This window comes from Acanthochromis polyacanthus, chromosome 22, assembly GCF_021347895.1.
Source record: "Acanthochromis polyacanthus isolate Apoly-LR-REF ecotype Palm Island chromosome 22, KAUST_Apoly_ChrSc, whole genome shotgun sequence".
In the NCBI taxonomy this organism is placed as follows: Eukaryota; Metazoa; Chordata; class Actinopteri; family Pomacentridae; genus Acanthochromis; species Acanthochromis polyacanthus.
In genome coordinates, this window is record NC_067134.1 from 12944714 (window position 1) to 12958430 (window position 13717).

A 13717-nucleotide genomic window follows, 5' to 3' on the forward strand; every position below is an offset into this window, starting at 1 on the left:
TACAACAAAAGCTGCTAAATCCTACCTCCACTGCATGATCCTGTCTCACATCAAATAGTGCTTCACAACCTGGTTGTTTACGACCGTCACTGTTCTAGAACCCACTGAACAGCTTGATAAAAAGCCATCAAGGTGTTTGACAAAAAGCCACAATCATTTCATCATTGAGCAATGTTAATGAAATATCGATTCCTAAGGCTTGACAATTTCTAGTCATTTAAAGGCGCTTGCTTAATATATATGTCTGTGAATGGGACGGCCCCACGACCTCTGGGGGATTTTGTCAAAAAGAGTAATGGTATTCTGATACAAGGTTAACCACTAGGGGTGATTTTGAACTAAAATTTAGTCCTCCTTTGCACAGATTGCCTTATCTATGAAAGCTTGCACAAACTGGAATACTCTACCTATAGCTATAACAGAATGTGCCACCTTTGTCAGTGTAAACTTTGTGTAAACTTATGAGATTGTTCATTAATATTCACTGCCCGTCCAAATAAATAAAAAATTAAAAGTATTTTCAGGTCTCTCTGGACATTTACAGCCACTTGCCACCACGCTCTAATTTTTAGTGTACAGTGCAGCTTGTGGACGTCAGATTTATCTTTGGCATTCCTGTGCTGCAGGTTGTTGTTCCTGTCTGATCAGCGTTACTGCGATAAACCCAAATCTCTGGTAATCTTACCTGATGTGACAGTTAGGCTGGAGTGCTTTCTTTGTGTGATAAATTAGGTCAAGCAGGTCCTGCTGTTTACCGTTATATCCTCCCGTCATATTTCTACTCACCGTGAGCTCATTTTTTTCACTGCAGTATAAAGTCACATACCTCCATGGAAATGGCAGAAGCATGGCAAGAAATGGAGAGAATTCAAAAATGTCTTCTGTGTAAAATGACACCGTAATTAGGGCAACAGCAGAGTTGATGCAGAGAGTGATTGTGGCACAAAACATGAGTAAACTGTCAAAATATTCAGAAAAAAGTTGCATTCACACACATACAGGCAGAGAAATGTAGTTTAACTGCGTAGCTCATTTATTCCTTGCTAAAAGTATTCAAACTGAGCATTTGCACTTGATTGTTTAAAGGGGAACTTCGGTTTTTTTCAACCTGGGGTCTGTTTTCATATGTGAGTGATGGAGAAATGAATTTTCGACATAGCTCCAGTATTTAGCCAGGCAGGCAGCTTAGCAGCTCAGCTAGCGAAAAGTATGGGGCAACTTAGCCTAGCTTAGCTAGACTGTATTCCCGTTATAAGGGATATACGGGAATACGGTCTAGCTCTCCTCCATTGACACATTTTGACAGGTTTTCAAGCTCCGAGCAGATCAGACCGAACCAATCAGAGCACCAGAGGCGGGAGTTAACGATGCGACCGCAACAGAGTGAGGTTTCTCTCGTGCGCTTTCCTCTGTTTTGCACGGGCTGAATTTGTCCTTAAAACCTCAACAAGAAGCAGATCTTAAAGCTTTTCTTTTTAAAAAGGATGTATTTTTAATTCCGGCAGGCTGTACGATAGAATGCGTAATGCTGCCCTCCACTGTTGAAAGGGAGAGCTTAGATTTTCGTCAGGACCCCTGTACGACGAAGGAAGCTGTTAAAACTACAAAACATCATGGCGGAAAGGCAATTGTTAGGTCGCTTAGTGATTGCGTCTCACATGTGTTACGCTGATTGGCTCTCTCCAATTCAAGCTGTGATCGGTAGTCCCGCCTCTGGGCTAGATTTGGTTCAATGGAGCAGTTCCAGACTGACTTTATGTGTATTTGTAATACACAATATAAAGGCTGTCTGGTCCCCAGGCAAGCCCTAATGTGCTTTTTTTCCCCACACTGACCGGCTCAGATAGTCTCAACGAGTGTCCCACAACATACTAGAGATGAGAAATGAACGAAAACCTCCACATTACTTGTGGATCGCTATTTGTTGTGGTCTGTATCCAAATCTCTGGACGCTCGAAAGCAAATCTCATTCCGAAATCGTGCGATAGCTCGCGCCAAAACCAGTGTTTTGGCGCGAGCCAAGTTCTGCATTAATTTTTTTTTCTTCAAAAGTGAAGTGTAAAACAGGTTTTATTTACACGATGTACTTAAATTTACTTTGTATGTGTTGAAGATGAAGCTTTTAATTCTTATCTAATACTGAACAGTTTAATCATACACAATTGTAATGTTTTATTTATTTCATCTGACTATTCCAATCAACACTCCGATAACCACGACATTATTGTCTGTGAAGTGTCACTAAATTACCACTATATTACTAAAACAATCGATAGCTGCAGCTCTAAAAACAACCTGTCTTTGTGGGTTCAGAGGGTCAAGAAATGGCTAAAAAGTTTGGCACTAAAGAGATATATGAGCTTTTCGCCTGACTTTGACGGTGTATTGCTGTTTCTCTGTTTCCACGGCAACACACCCGTTGACAAAGGTTCATTGTAGGTAAAGCGGGGGAATGAGACAGCCGGCATTTCATTTGGAAGTTGCAGCAGCTCCATGTCTGACTCAGAGTGGCTGTTATATCACATATTGTCATCAGCCATTTATCGTCTCCCTCGCTGCTCGTCTCCACTGCAGGAGCGAAATGCAAAATGTTTCCCCTCATCTTTAGGAGGGAAACAACACAGACCTCAGGCCTATATGAAGCCACCGAAACTGTAGTGACTGTGCCTCGGGTTTTTTCTGGTGCGCTCCTGCAGAATTTCCTGCCATTACTGCCCACTCTCACTGTATCACCATCACACTGTGACCTGACTCCGTTCACAGTCTGATCCCTCCTGCTCAGAACACCGTCTTCCATTGTCTGCCTTGTCCCGTAGAGAAATGGAATCTGTGAAAAATACCAGCACAGTGACTCAACACAGTCACATTTCGTCAAAATCGAGACACCTCTTGAATATCTTTTAGGAGAAAAATGCAAACTGGAAACAAAGTTATGAATCAGTGTTGCATCTCAGATATGAACCAGATATGACCGGGGTGGTTTACAGGTGCCAAATTTACAATGGTATTACGGGGCTGCTCACCTTCGTTGCACTATGTTTTATTTTTTGACACAGTCTCCTCCTGCATGGGTAACAACTGAACAAGCAATATCTGAACTTCCATTAAGCCTATATTTTTATTCAGCGGACTCTAAAATTTTAAAAAGCCAAACAGCAAATCCCTTCTTAAAAAAATTCCATTGACATATGGTTTAAGGCTCACACCTGCTATTTCCCAATTTTCTCCCATTTGGGGCAATATGCAGTTTACTCCAGGCAGGGCAGATGGTGGTTTTAAAATTTGGACTAACAAAGGTGTACATAAAGTTGGGGACTTGTATGAACATGGCACTTTATTAACCTCTAATAAGCTCCAATTGAAGTTTTCAATTCCCTCAAAACATTTTTTAAAGTACCTACAACTAAAACATTTTCTCTCCTCAAAACACTGTGATGCTCTGCATGAACCACCGCTGTCGTGCCTAGAAGATATCATGATAAAACACGGGCATGGGAAATGACAAATTTCTATATTATATGCAACACTTGTCTCATATGACAAGGAGTCTAGCGTCGATAGGAGGAAGGCCTGGAGTGTAGATATTAAAGAAGAGCTCAAATACAAACGATTAATACAAGAATGAAACTTTTGCAACACAAATGGCTGATGAGAACGTACATTACACCAGAAAAACTCAACAAATGGTACCCAGAGACTCCAGACATATGTGAAATGTTTGACTGAGAAAGACACGCTAATTCATTGTGTATGGGAATGTCCTAAATTGATAACTTTTTGGAAAACGGTTGTGCGAACTTTGTGTGAAATTACAAATGTAGAAGTACCTTGTATTGCAAAGCTTTGTATTTTGGGGATATATCCTGATAACTTTTCTGTTAGTACCAAACATAAGACACTAATCAATTTTGGCCTCCTGCAGGCCAGAAGGATGAATGCTTTATCTTGGAAAGAGACTGAAATATCCCCAGTACAGTCCTGGCTGAGAGAGATGGCATTATGTGTTTCAATGGAAAAGTTAACCTACATAATTAGGGGTAAAGCACAAGAATTCGAAGATGAGTGGACACCTCTAGTGGACTTTCTCAAGAAATGATGAAACATTTTTGGAAGGATATTGAGTGTGACCATTGATTTAATTTTATTAGTATTTGTTTTAGGGCTGGACCCGAATATCTGGATATTCGTTCGCTACAGCACTATCCGGATATTAATTTGGTATCTGAATATTTGCCCCTCCCACCCCCCGTCGGACGTTACCGGGCGGAAAGAATATGCAGCAGCGTTACTGTCTTCCCTCTGCCTTCGGCCCACATCGGCGCATATCGGCTCATCCCGTTGTTTGATCACATAAACATATACACATATGTCTATGTGATCACTCCCTCCTCCCCCCAGACAAAAATATTCGGAGCTCATCTCTTCCCTGCGCCTTCGGCCCACTTCGGCTCATTCCGCCGTGTTCTTCGGCTCATTTCGGCTCCTCCATTCGTGTTTGTAAACATCACCCGAATGGTCGGGTGGCTGCCGACTCTGACGTCGCGCTTCACTTCGTTGCATAAACACAAGACAAGATGCCGAAGACCTCTGCTGAAGACAAAACGAAGGCAACGAAGGTCGGTTTACACTGGGTTCAATCTGTCATCAGGAAATGTTGGCCAGAACTTTCTAAAAATGAAAACGGATCCGAATTTTCGGGCTGTCTGTGTGACAAGCCCCGCCCTCCCCTCTGTCGGACGTTATGGGGCGGAACGAATATTCGGATATTAGTCTTTAATAGGGCCCGAATATTCGGAGGTCAGAAACCACTATTCGGGCCAGCCCTAATTTGTTTTTTGTTTTTTTTTTGTCTTTTGTATTGTTTAAGTTCAGGTGTATGTCATTGTTTAAACTGTGTGCTTCTTTTTGTCTGTTTTTGTTTTGTCTTATTCTTGTTTTGAAAATTAGTAAAACATATTGTTGAAAAAAAAGATATGAACCAGATGATCAGACTCATGAAAGCCACAGCGATAGTGTCATTGTCTTTGTATCATATTAAAGATTCCAGTCTCGTGTTGTATCGCTGCCATGTACACAAAAGGCATGTAACCAAATGCATAACCAGTCCATAAAGGCAGACAAAGAGACAGAGTGAAAACTAAATGAACTATACTCCCCTATAGGCAGACAGTTTACAGGAAAGCTGTACATCAAGCAGCCTGTTATCATCTCAGTGGAGACAGCAGGCTGACATGTTGACGTTTGAATGGGAAAAAGAAACTCAGCATACAAGCTGATGTTCCTTTTTTTGTCTGACGTTTATCATTTGTCTCATGCCTTTGTTGTTTTGTTTCTTGTTTTTGTCATTTTGTGTTCCCTTTTTGTCTCGCTTACATTTTTTGTCTTATTTTCTCTTTTTGTTTCTTGCTTTTGTCATTTTGTGTTTTTTTTTTTGTCTCATTGGTACCATTTGTCTAATTTTTTTGGTAATTTTGTTTCTCGTTTTTGTCCTTTTGTGTCTCATTTTTGTAGTATTTTGTCTCAATTATTTTTTTTTTTGTTTTTTTGTCTGAGTTTTGTCGTTTATATCCTGAAGTAAAATACTAGGACTGGACCCGAATATCCGAATATTCGTTCGCTACGGCATTATCCGGATATTAATTTTGGTATCCGAATATTCGCCTTCACCCCCTTTTTTTTTTTTTTTTTTGGTGTCTGTGACCAGTTTCTTCTTCTTAATGGACAGCCGATATAATTAAGTTTTGGGACTGTCTGCAATAACTCTTCCATAAACACAGAAAATATGGACTTTTTCTAATGATATCAGAATCTGTGCATTCAACTATTTTAACCTCACTCACAAAACACTCACGCGGGATCGACTGAGATGTAGGCTTCTTCATTATTAATAAGGGTGACTATAACTGAATATGTGAAATAGAAATGATTAAATTAGGACGTTCTCCTCTGTTTATGTGGGCTCAACTGAGATTGATCTTCTGCAGTTCTTCTCTGTTTTCTTAACCTTACGCTTTACTCTGACTTTTATTTCCCACTGAGATTCATATCTTACAGTGTTATTAATTATGGTTTTCAAGACTCTGTCTTCGGATAATTTGTGATTGCCTTCTAACTTAGCCGTTAGCATAGCTTTAGCATTGTGTGAGTAGCTAATTACCTGGTTTGTGTTTCTCGTTCAATTTTTTGCAGTTTCTGTTTGAGAGACATTTCTGAGATCACAGAGTGACAGTTATTTATCAATAATCAATCAATAACAGTACCCATACCAGTAATCAGAAAAATGGCAAATATCGGCCCCGATTATTGGCCAGGCCAATAATCGGTCTGACGCTAACACACACACTTTTGACACCGAAAGGCATCCTCAACTTTACAATACATGAGAATTTTGTTTCTCTGGTAATGAATGAATACTGGAGCTGTGTGATATAGAATAAAAATTTTCACGATGAAATGTTTAATTTCAGTTGATACTGATAACTGGTGATATTTTTTAGTGACCTGTTTTAAATCAAGTTGTGTTTTGATCCATCTTTGAATTTGACCACTTTAGCCTGTTTATCAAGGTACATGGGTGATAATTTAATTGGAATAACACCAACAAATATAACTTGTTTTACGCACATTAATAAAGAAAAAGGTTGGCTGGCGAGGACTAACCCTTCGTCAAGTCTGGCAGCGCTGGAAGCAGGCTGTTGGTATTGCATTGCTTAGGTGGAACGTCCAGTGTCGTGGATTTTTCCATCGCAAATCTCATCTCTTAAGGGTCACCACTGGTCCCTGTCTGCCATCGCCTCCCCAACGTGACTTCTGGAGACATGTTTTAGGGCTATGACAGACCCAGGCGGCTGTTTTCTAGTGTACTTTTGGAGACCTTTATGGAAGCCACGGAGAGCGTAATGGAGGGCGAAGGGGCTGTATTATATCCGGATACGATGAGCAGTTATGAATCATGGAGAGAGCATAACTGGCATTTACTCATGCCTGTAGGCTTTCGATTTTTGATATGTGTTTTCGTGGCATTTTCATCTGATGCAGTTAGGTTATAGATCAAACTTTCTGTTGAATCACTTTCATATTTTTGTTGACAGGTTTTCGAATCATCAATGAGCCCTTCAACACCATAATCTGCCATTTTCATTGACAATAGTCATTTACCACATCAACAATGTCTCGACTATTTCTGATGAATTTAATGTCATCTTCACTGACAAAAAACTTTTTTTCTTTTGAAAATAAGGACGTTTCTCAGTGACCCCAAAATTTTGAACGGTAGTGTATAATTAACATATCAAGATGATGTTAATGTGTGACCAACACATAAACCAACAAAGTGTTGACAATATAAAGCAAAAATCTCAACTTCTTGCATGCAGCTGTTTGCTCATCTCTGTCAGTCTGCATAAATATCACTCGGCTTGTAATTCAGACGAATTTGAAGCTCTTCTCTTCTCTGTTGGGGACACCTGAAAGGTTCAGTTAAGCAACAGTCACCTGACTTTGTACACGTGAGCTCACTTTAGCTCTGTTTGCAGAGATGAACGCGGTGTGATGCAACGGCGGTTGAAGTATTGCATTGTTGTCTGCTTTATAGTTCTACTTTTTTTCATTTCAAAGGGAAATATTTTGCGTTTGAGTCTACTACATTCATCTGTCAACTGTTGGTATTTTTTTGTTGGTTTTGCATAGTTATTTTTAGTGTGAAATATAAACTTTTAACAGTTAAAGGTCTTCCTTGATCAAAAAGTTGTATTTTACCTCATTTTCAGTGTTTTTAAGAATCCTCTTTTTAGCTCTATCCTACTTCAGTTCATCTAAATTTAAAAACAGACAGAATATTCTTATAGTCACTATGAAAGAGATCATTTAGGTACATTGGGCCAACAATGGTTCTGTATTGTAAATGCAGAACTAATGGTAGACTATTTATATATTTTTGTATTCCCATTTTAATTTTAATATCCGTCCATTTTCAACTTTTTGCCCATTAAAACCCCTGTGCATTTTCATTTAGTTGGTCGGAATATGAAGGTTTTTTTTAAAGACATAAATGAGTTGTAATCTTCACAGTTTTTCTGATCAGCTTAGGAACTTATCATTCTTTATGGGTTAAAAGTCGAACTTTTAAAAGACAAATATCACGAAAATGATCTGATGCTATATTTTGATGGGTGTTTTCAGTATTTTTCATTTGATTTTTGGAGTCAATTTGCATTTCCAATATTGCAATCTGTCAGTTTAACTATTCATCATTACCATGCTGTAAATGTTGGTTGGTTAAAGCCTCACTGCATAAGTCAATAAATAGTCGTTCGCTCTTTTTTTTGCTGCCACAAAGTGCATTATGGTGGATTTCAGGCGGAAGAGATAAGTGAGTGATTTGAAAGCCATTGCTTTCACCTCCATTGAATGAAATCCCTTATCACTTTTGCCCTTTTATTAAATGCGGCTTCCTGAAAAATTGCTCACCGGCATGTCTTCATTCTGCCGGTGTGCTTATGCTTCACCCAAACATAAGTTCAGACATTTTCAGCAGAGTAATATTCCTCCACAGTGAAAATGAACTCTGGTGTGGCCATCATTGGGATAGATCATAATGATTCATGCGGTAACTTCAGCTACATCTGCGTTGCCTCCCACCAATGCTTCTCCCACATCTCCTCCAAAAACACAGTGTTGATTGGTCATTTCCTTGAGATTTATACCCAATCTGATAATGCTGTGGGTGGGATGAGGAGCCAGTAACATTTCAGAGAGAGTCCAAGCCGGAGGAACACATTTTTAATTTAATCAGCTATCAGATCAAAGTAGCGATTGTGATAAAATCTGATAACAGGCCGGGATGATAATAGGCTAGACCTGATGACAATCTGCTGTCATTAGACTGTGCAGCCATTTGTACTGAAAGAGTTGTATTGTCTCTACAAATTACATCACACCCAAACCAGACTGTTGTCCTTTCTTTCACCTCTGACAAAACACAACTCTCGTTTTCACGGCAGTACTTGATTCACTGAGCTTTAGGAGGTAAAATTCAGCTTTTACATTACGGTATAATTATAATCTCGGGCTATAATATACTGTATTACAGTTAAACCATCAATGGAGACACTGATTATACAGGGCATTTCGTAAACAAAGCCATTACGTGCATCACGATATTGAACTGTTCTTCGGAAAAGTCATGGTCTGAGTGTTTTATTGTATCTAATTTCATATACATGGAGGTATTTCTTCGAAGCACTGCCATCAGAAGAGTCTGACTTGCGCTTGGGAGCCATGATGAAGGGCAAAAAGTTCGCGAATGTAGCACGATCCAAGGTGGTGTACAACTGGCAAATGTAAAGCAAAGCCATCCTATAGCACTGCGTGATGACATACAGTATTCATAGTTCTACGTAACGAGTACGACGGCATTTCGACGTTAGTGGTTACGTGGTTGACAGAGGACCCGCCCATAGCCAGTTCTGACATAACAACAAAATGCTGTAAGTCAAGGATGTCGTAAACCAAGGACCCCCTGTACTCTCATACATATACTTGACCTAACATTTCAATGCACGTCTTTTATTGTATTGTTAGTTCATTTTTTCTTTAATTCATTGACAAAAGAAATAAACCTCACAATTTAATACAATACAAAAACAAAAGTTTCCAAATTCCTGAATGAAAGGGAACCCAATGAAGAAATAACTCGTGTGCTCTGACCCTTTATATAAAACAATTAACAATAAAAAAAAAAACACAAACAAAATGTCTATAAAGTCTGACAGGCCTGCACAGCCACTCTCACTCAGAGGTTTCTCTCATACCAAGTGCCATCATACTCTGACTTCCTTGTATTTTAAAAATAAGCAGATTTTGATTACATTTTTATTCTTGTGTATGATTTACATTCTTTGGATTGCTTGTCTAGATTGTTTAATAGGGATTTTTTCTTGCCACTGTAGCCTCAGGGCTTGCTCTAGGGGTTTAGACATATGTTTTCTGTAAAGTGTCTTGAGACAATTTGACCTGTAATTGGCGCTATATAAATAAAATTGAATTTAATTAATTTGGCCCTAAATCTTGGTTTTATGAAGATCTCTCTTCCTTTCAATTTTACTTGCTTTCTCTTTTTGAAAATCTGTTCTGGGCATTGACTGATAGAGTTTCTTTCTAAGCCTTATACACAATTTGAAGGGTAGTATAATCTACTGTGTCATGAAATTTCAACAATTTTAACTGAACAAATAATGGGTTTGTTGGATATCTGTATTTTTTTTTGATTGTTTATTCTGAAGACTCTTTTCTGTAAAATGAAAATTGACTGCATGTTTGTCTTCAAGGCATTTCCCCAAACTTCAACACAGTAGGTCAGATGTGGAACAATCAGATTTATAGAACATATACAATACTTTGTTGTCCAGCAAATCCTTTACTTTGTATAATACAGCACTTGTTTTTAGCATGTATAGAACACCTCATTGTATGAATAACTATGCAGGTTTAGCTGCTTACTATGAGGTTGTTTAGCCTCCTCCAACAGTGCCGCTCTATTTTCTCTTGCCATTTTAGAGTTTTCACACTTAGTCTGGCTGTTCTTTCTGCCTAAATCTTCATTTTCTCATAATTTTTTTAAACCTGGTGGCTCATAGAATTACACAGTGAAAAAAGACTAATAGGAACCAATTCAAACCCAGATGGTGCCATTATTCTATAGTTATTACTTTATCCAATCAACATTTACATCAGAAAGATAACGTCAAACAAACATATCTTGTCAGTTTACGCATATTGGTTGTGATGGAACTGAAGAAAAACTATCCTAGTTCTGTCCTATTCAGCTGTCAAACGTGTTCCTTAGTTTGTATTAATTGTGAATTAACTTGTCTGCTTCAATCTCATTTTGATGTCCTGCACAAGAAGCAGTGCAAAAAGTTGACATTTTTTCAAGTTGACCTCATCACAATCCACCAATACTAATGTCAGTGTGATTGTGCTTCAGGATTTTTTTTGATATATTTGGAAGAATTGTGTATTTTACCTTCGAAATTTGGAAGTTTGCCTTCTGCATGTGACTGACGATTTGCAGAGACCACATGATTATGACTGGACCTAAATAGGATCCCTGTTGCAAACTAATGTTTCTTATCTACAGAAATATGCAAAAGTCTTTGAATAGGAAGTCACAAGGTGGCAACATCATGAATGAAACCAAAACTAAATATAGAATAAAGGAAAGTCTGTCCTTAAATGTATGCCAGTTTTTGATTTTAGAGCTTTCAATAGTGTATTTTTAGCAGATTGCTTCCCAAGAACGATGATTTCATGAAGTTTTAATCATATGCTATATTGTTTAAACATTGTCTCACATTGATGAAGCTGTAGACATTCAAGTCATTGAATGTTCAGACAAATGGGGTGTACTATACTTTAACTGTCACTTTGTACTTATTCTGTAAAAAAACCAACAACAACAAACACCCCAGGTCTTCACATAATAGACTTAAGATCTACGTAGCCCAGCTGCGCTAGACAACCCACGACAACAAATTTAATTCTCTGCCAGGGTGGGTCTAGTTACCCTCCATAAGGCTCGAGGCTGGATTCTCCTAAAACTGGCCGGACCAATCACCATGAAGTGTAGAGTCAGAAGGCGGGCGTAACTAAGTGACGACAGAGGCACGATGATTCTGACAGAAACAACCGGAAACAACTAGCCTAGCCGCGCTAGACAACCCACGGCAACAAATTTAATTCTCTGCCAGGGTCGACAACAAAAACGACAACAGTCGTTGAGCTCCATTAGCACCGACTCTGAATAATCTTTCTGTTAACATGTCTGTAATATACTTGAGCTTCACCCATTGACTGTATAAATAAGACTTCACCGAACTGCCGCATCCTCTGATTTCCGGCGCTCTAGGAGCCTATTCGTTGCGCTGATTGGTTGTATACCTACCCAATTGCTGCAGAGTGATTTGATAGACAACCTTTTAGCCCGCCTCCCTCCTTGTCGAGCGTGCCTAGACCCTTGTGTCTTCAGAAACATGGGTCTAGCTGGCTAGGCTACTTAAGATCTTGTTTTTTTGTCAGGACTGTGGAGCCACGGTTATTTTTGCTCTCCAGATTCTGAATTGGGCTGCACAATGGGCGAGTGGTTAGCACTTTCGCCTTGCAGCAAGAAGATCCCCAGTTCAAATCCTGGGGTGGGCCTGGGTTCTTTCTGCATGGAGTTTGCATGTTCTCCCTGTGCATGCGTGGGTTTTCTCCGGGTACTCCGGCTTCCTCCCACAGTCCAAAAATATGCTGAGGTTAATTGATTACTCTAAATTGTCTGTAGGTGTGAATGTGAGTGTGATTGTTTGTCTGTATATGTTGCCCTGCGACAGACTGGCGACCTGTCCAGGGTGTCCCCTGCCTTTGCCCGAGTCAGCTGGGATAGACTCCAGCACCCCCCCATGACCCTAGTGAGGATAAAGCGGTGTATAGAGAATGGATGGATGGATGGAGATTCTGAATTTACACGCACTTATTATGATTTTTAGTCAGTCCAGCAGTTGTTAGAATCGTTGCTGTTACAGTATTGTGAAATTAATATCACTGGATTTCTAGCATTACCTTGGAAAATGCAATGAGCATTTATTACAGCTTTGTGAAAACAATTAAATGGGTCATTTGGACCTCAAAATTTTTGAAAAATAGGCCCTTTCTTTTACAGTTTTCTGCTACATATTCATCAGTAATAGGTAATAAACTAGCAAGTGCTTGATTGCTAGCCCTACTCTAATCACAGTAACAGCGTTGTTAATCCAGGCTAATGTTAGCTCAGGAGTAGATGCTAGATTTTTAGCTAGCTGTTATCTTTCTCTACAATTTTTTTTTTAGATTTGGTCTCAGGACAAATAAATTTACACAATAACTGCATATTTTAGTATTTTGTACATGAATTAATTGAAATTTGATGGGTGGGATATAAAATGCCCTCCACTTCTGGAATGACCCATTAAAGATTTCAATGTAATGATAGTAATTAATAGATGCATTAAAAATCCGTCCCTTCACAGGCACGGGGACTTTTGGCCGAGTCTTCCTGGTCAAGGACAAGAAGAGCAGGGCCTTCTTCGCCCTAAAGCAGATGAAGATCCCCGACGTGATCCGACTGAAGCAGGAGCAGCACGTCCACAACGAGAAGGAGGTGCTGACAGAGGTCAACCACCCCTTCCTCATCCGACTGTGAGTCTCTGCTGCAAACACACAAGGGGGAGGCAGAGGTCACGATCCACTGGGTGAATGTTGTAAAGAAAGTTCAAGTGTAGTCTCGAATCCCGACACACCGACTCCAATTAGAAACACAGAACTGATGTTTCAGGGTTGAGGCTGTGTACTCATCACAATACCACACACATTATGTCACCCAGGACTAATGAGATAATCAACCAGTTGGACAGGCAGTGATGAGTGAGCCTAATTCAAACATCATGGAGGCAAGAGCTGGCCATAAGAACACATTTGTTCTTATGTGGTACGAACAAGCAATTTAGGAGAATTTATGACATTCACTGGTTACGTGTCTCATTGGTGCAATTAGGCCTGAATGAAATAGTGTGACTCTCCACGGGGTAAAGAAAACACACTGACTGGATGAGAAATCATCACGTCTTCGTCTGAATGAGTTTTAAATATGATGCCAGATTTAATGACACCAAGACGTCTAATTAATCCGCGATACTCC

General features: G+C 39.5%; 1 protein-coding gene across 1 annotated transcript in view; it reads left to right on the top strand.

The window, feature by feature from the left end:
• prkx (protein kinase X-linked) overlaps nt 1-13717 on the top strand; it is a 73322-nt gene that overhangs the window by 11068 nt on the left and 48537 nt on the right. Inside the window, exon 2 of the mRNA XM_022208450.2 lies at nt 13050-13218. Coding sequence (XP_022064142.1) covers nt 13050-13218 — 169 coding nt within the window. The remainder of the gene's footprint in view (nt 1-13049; nt 13219-13717) is intronic.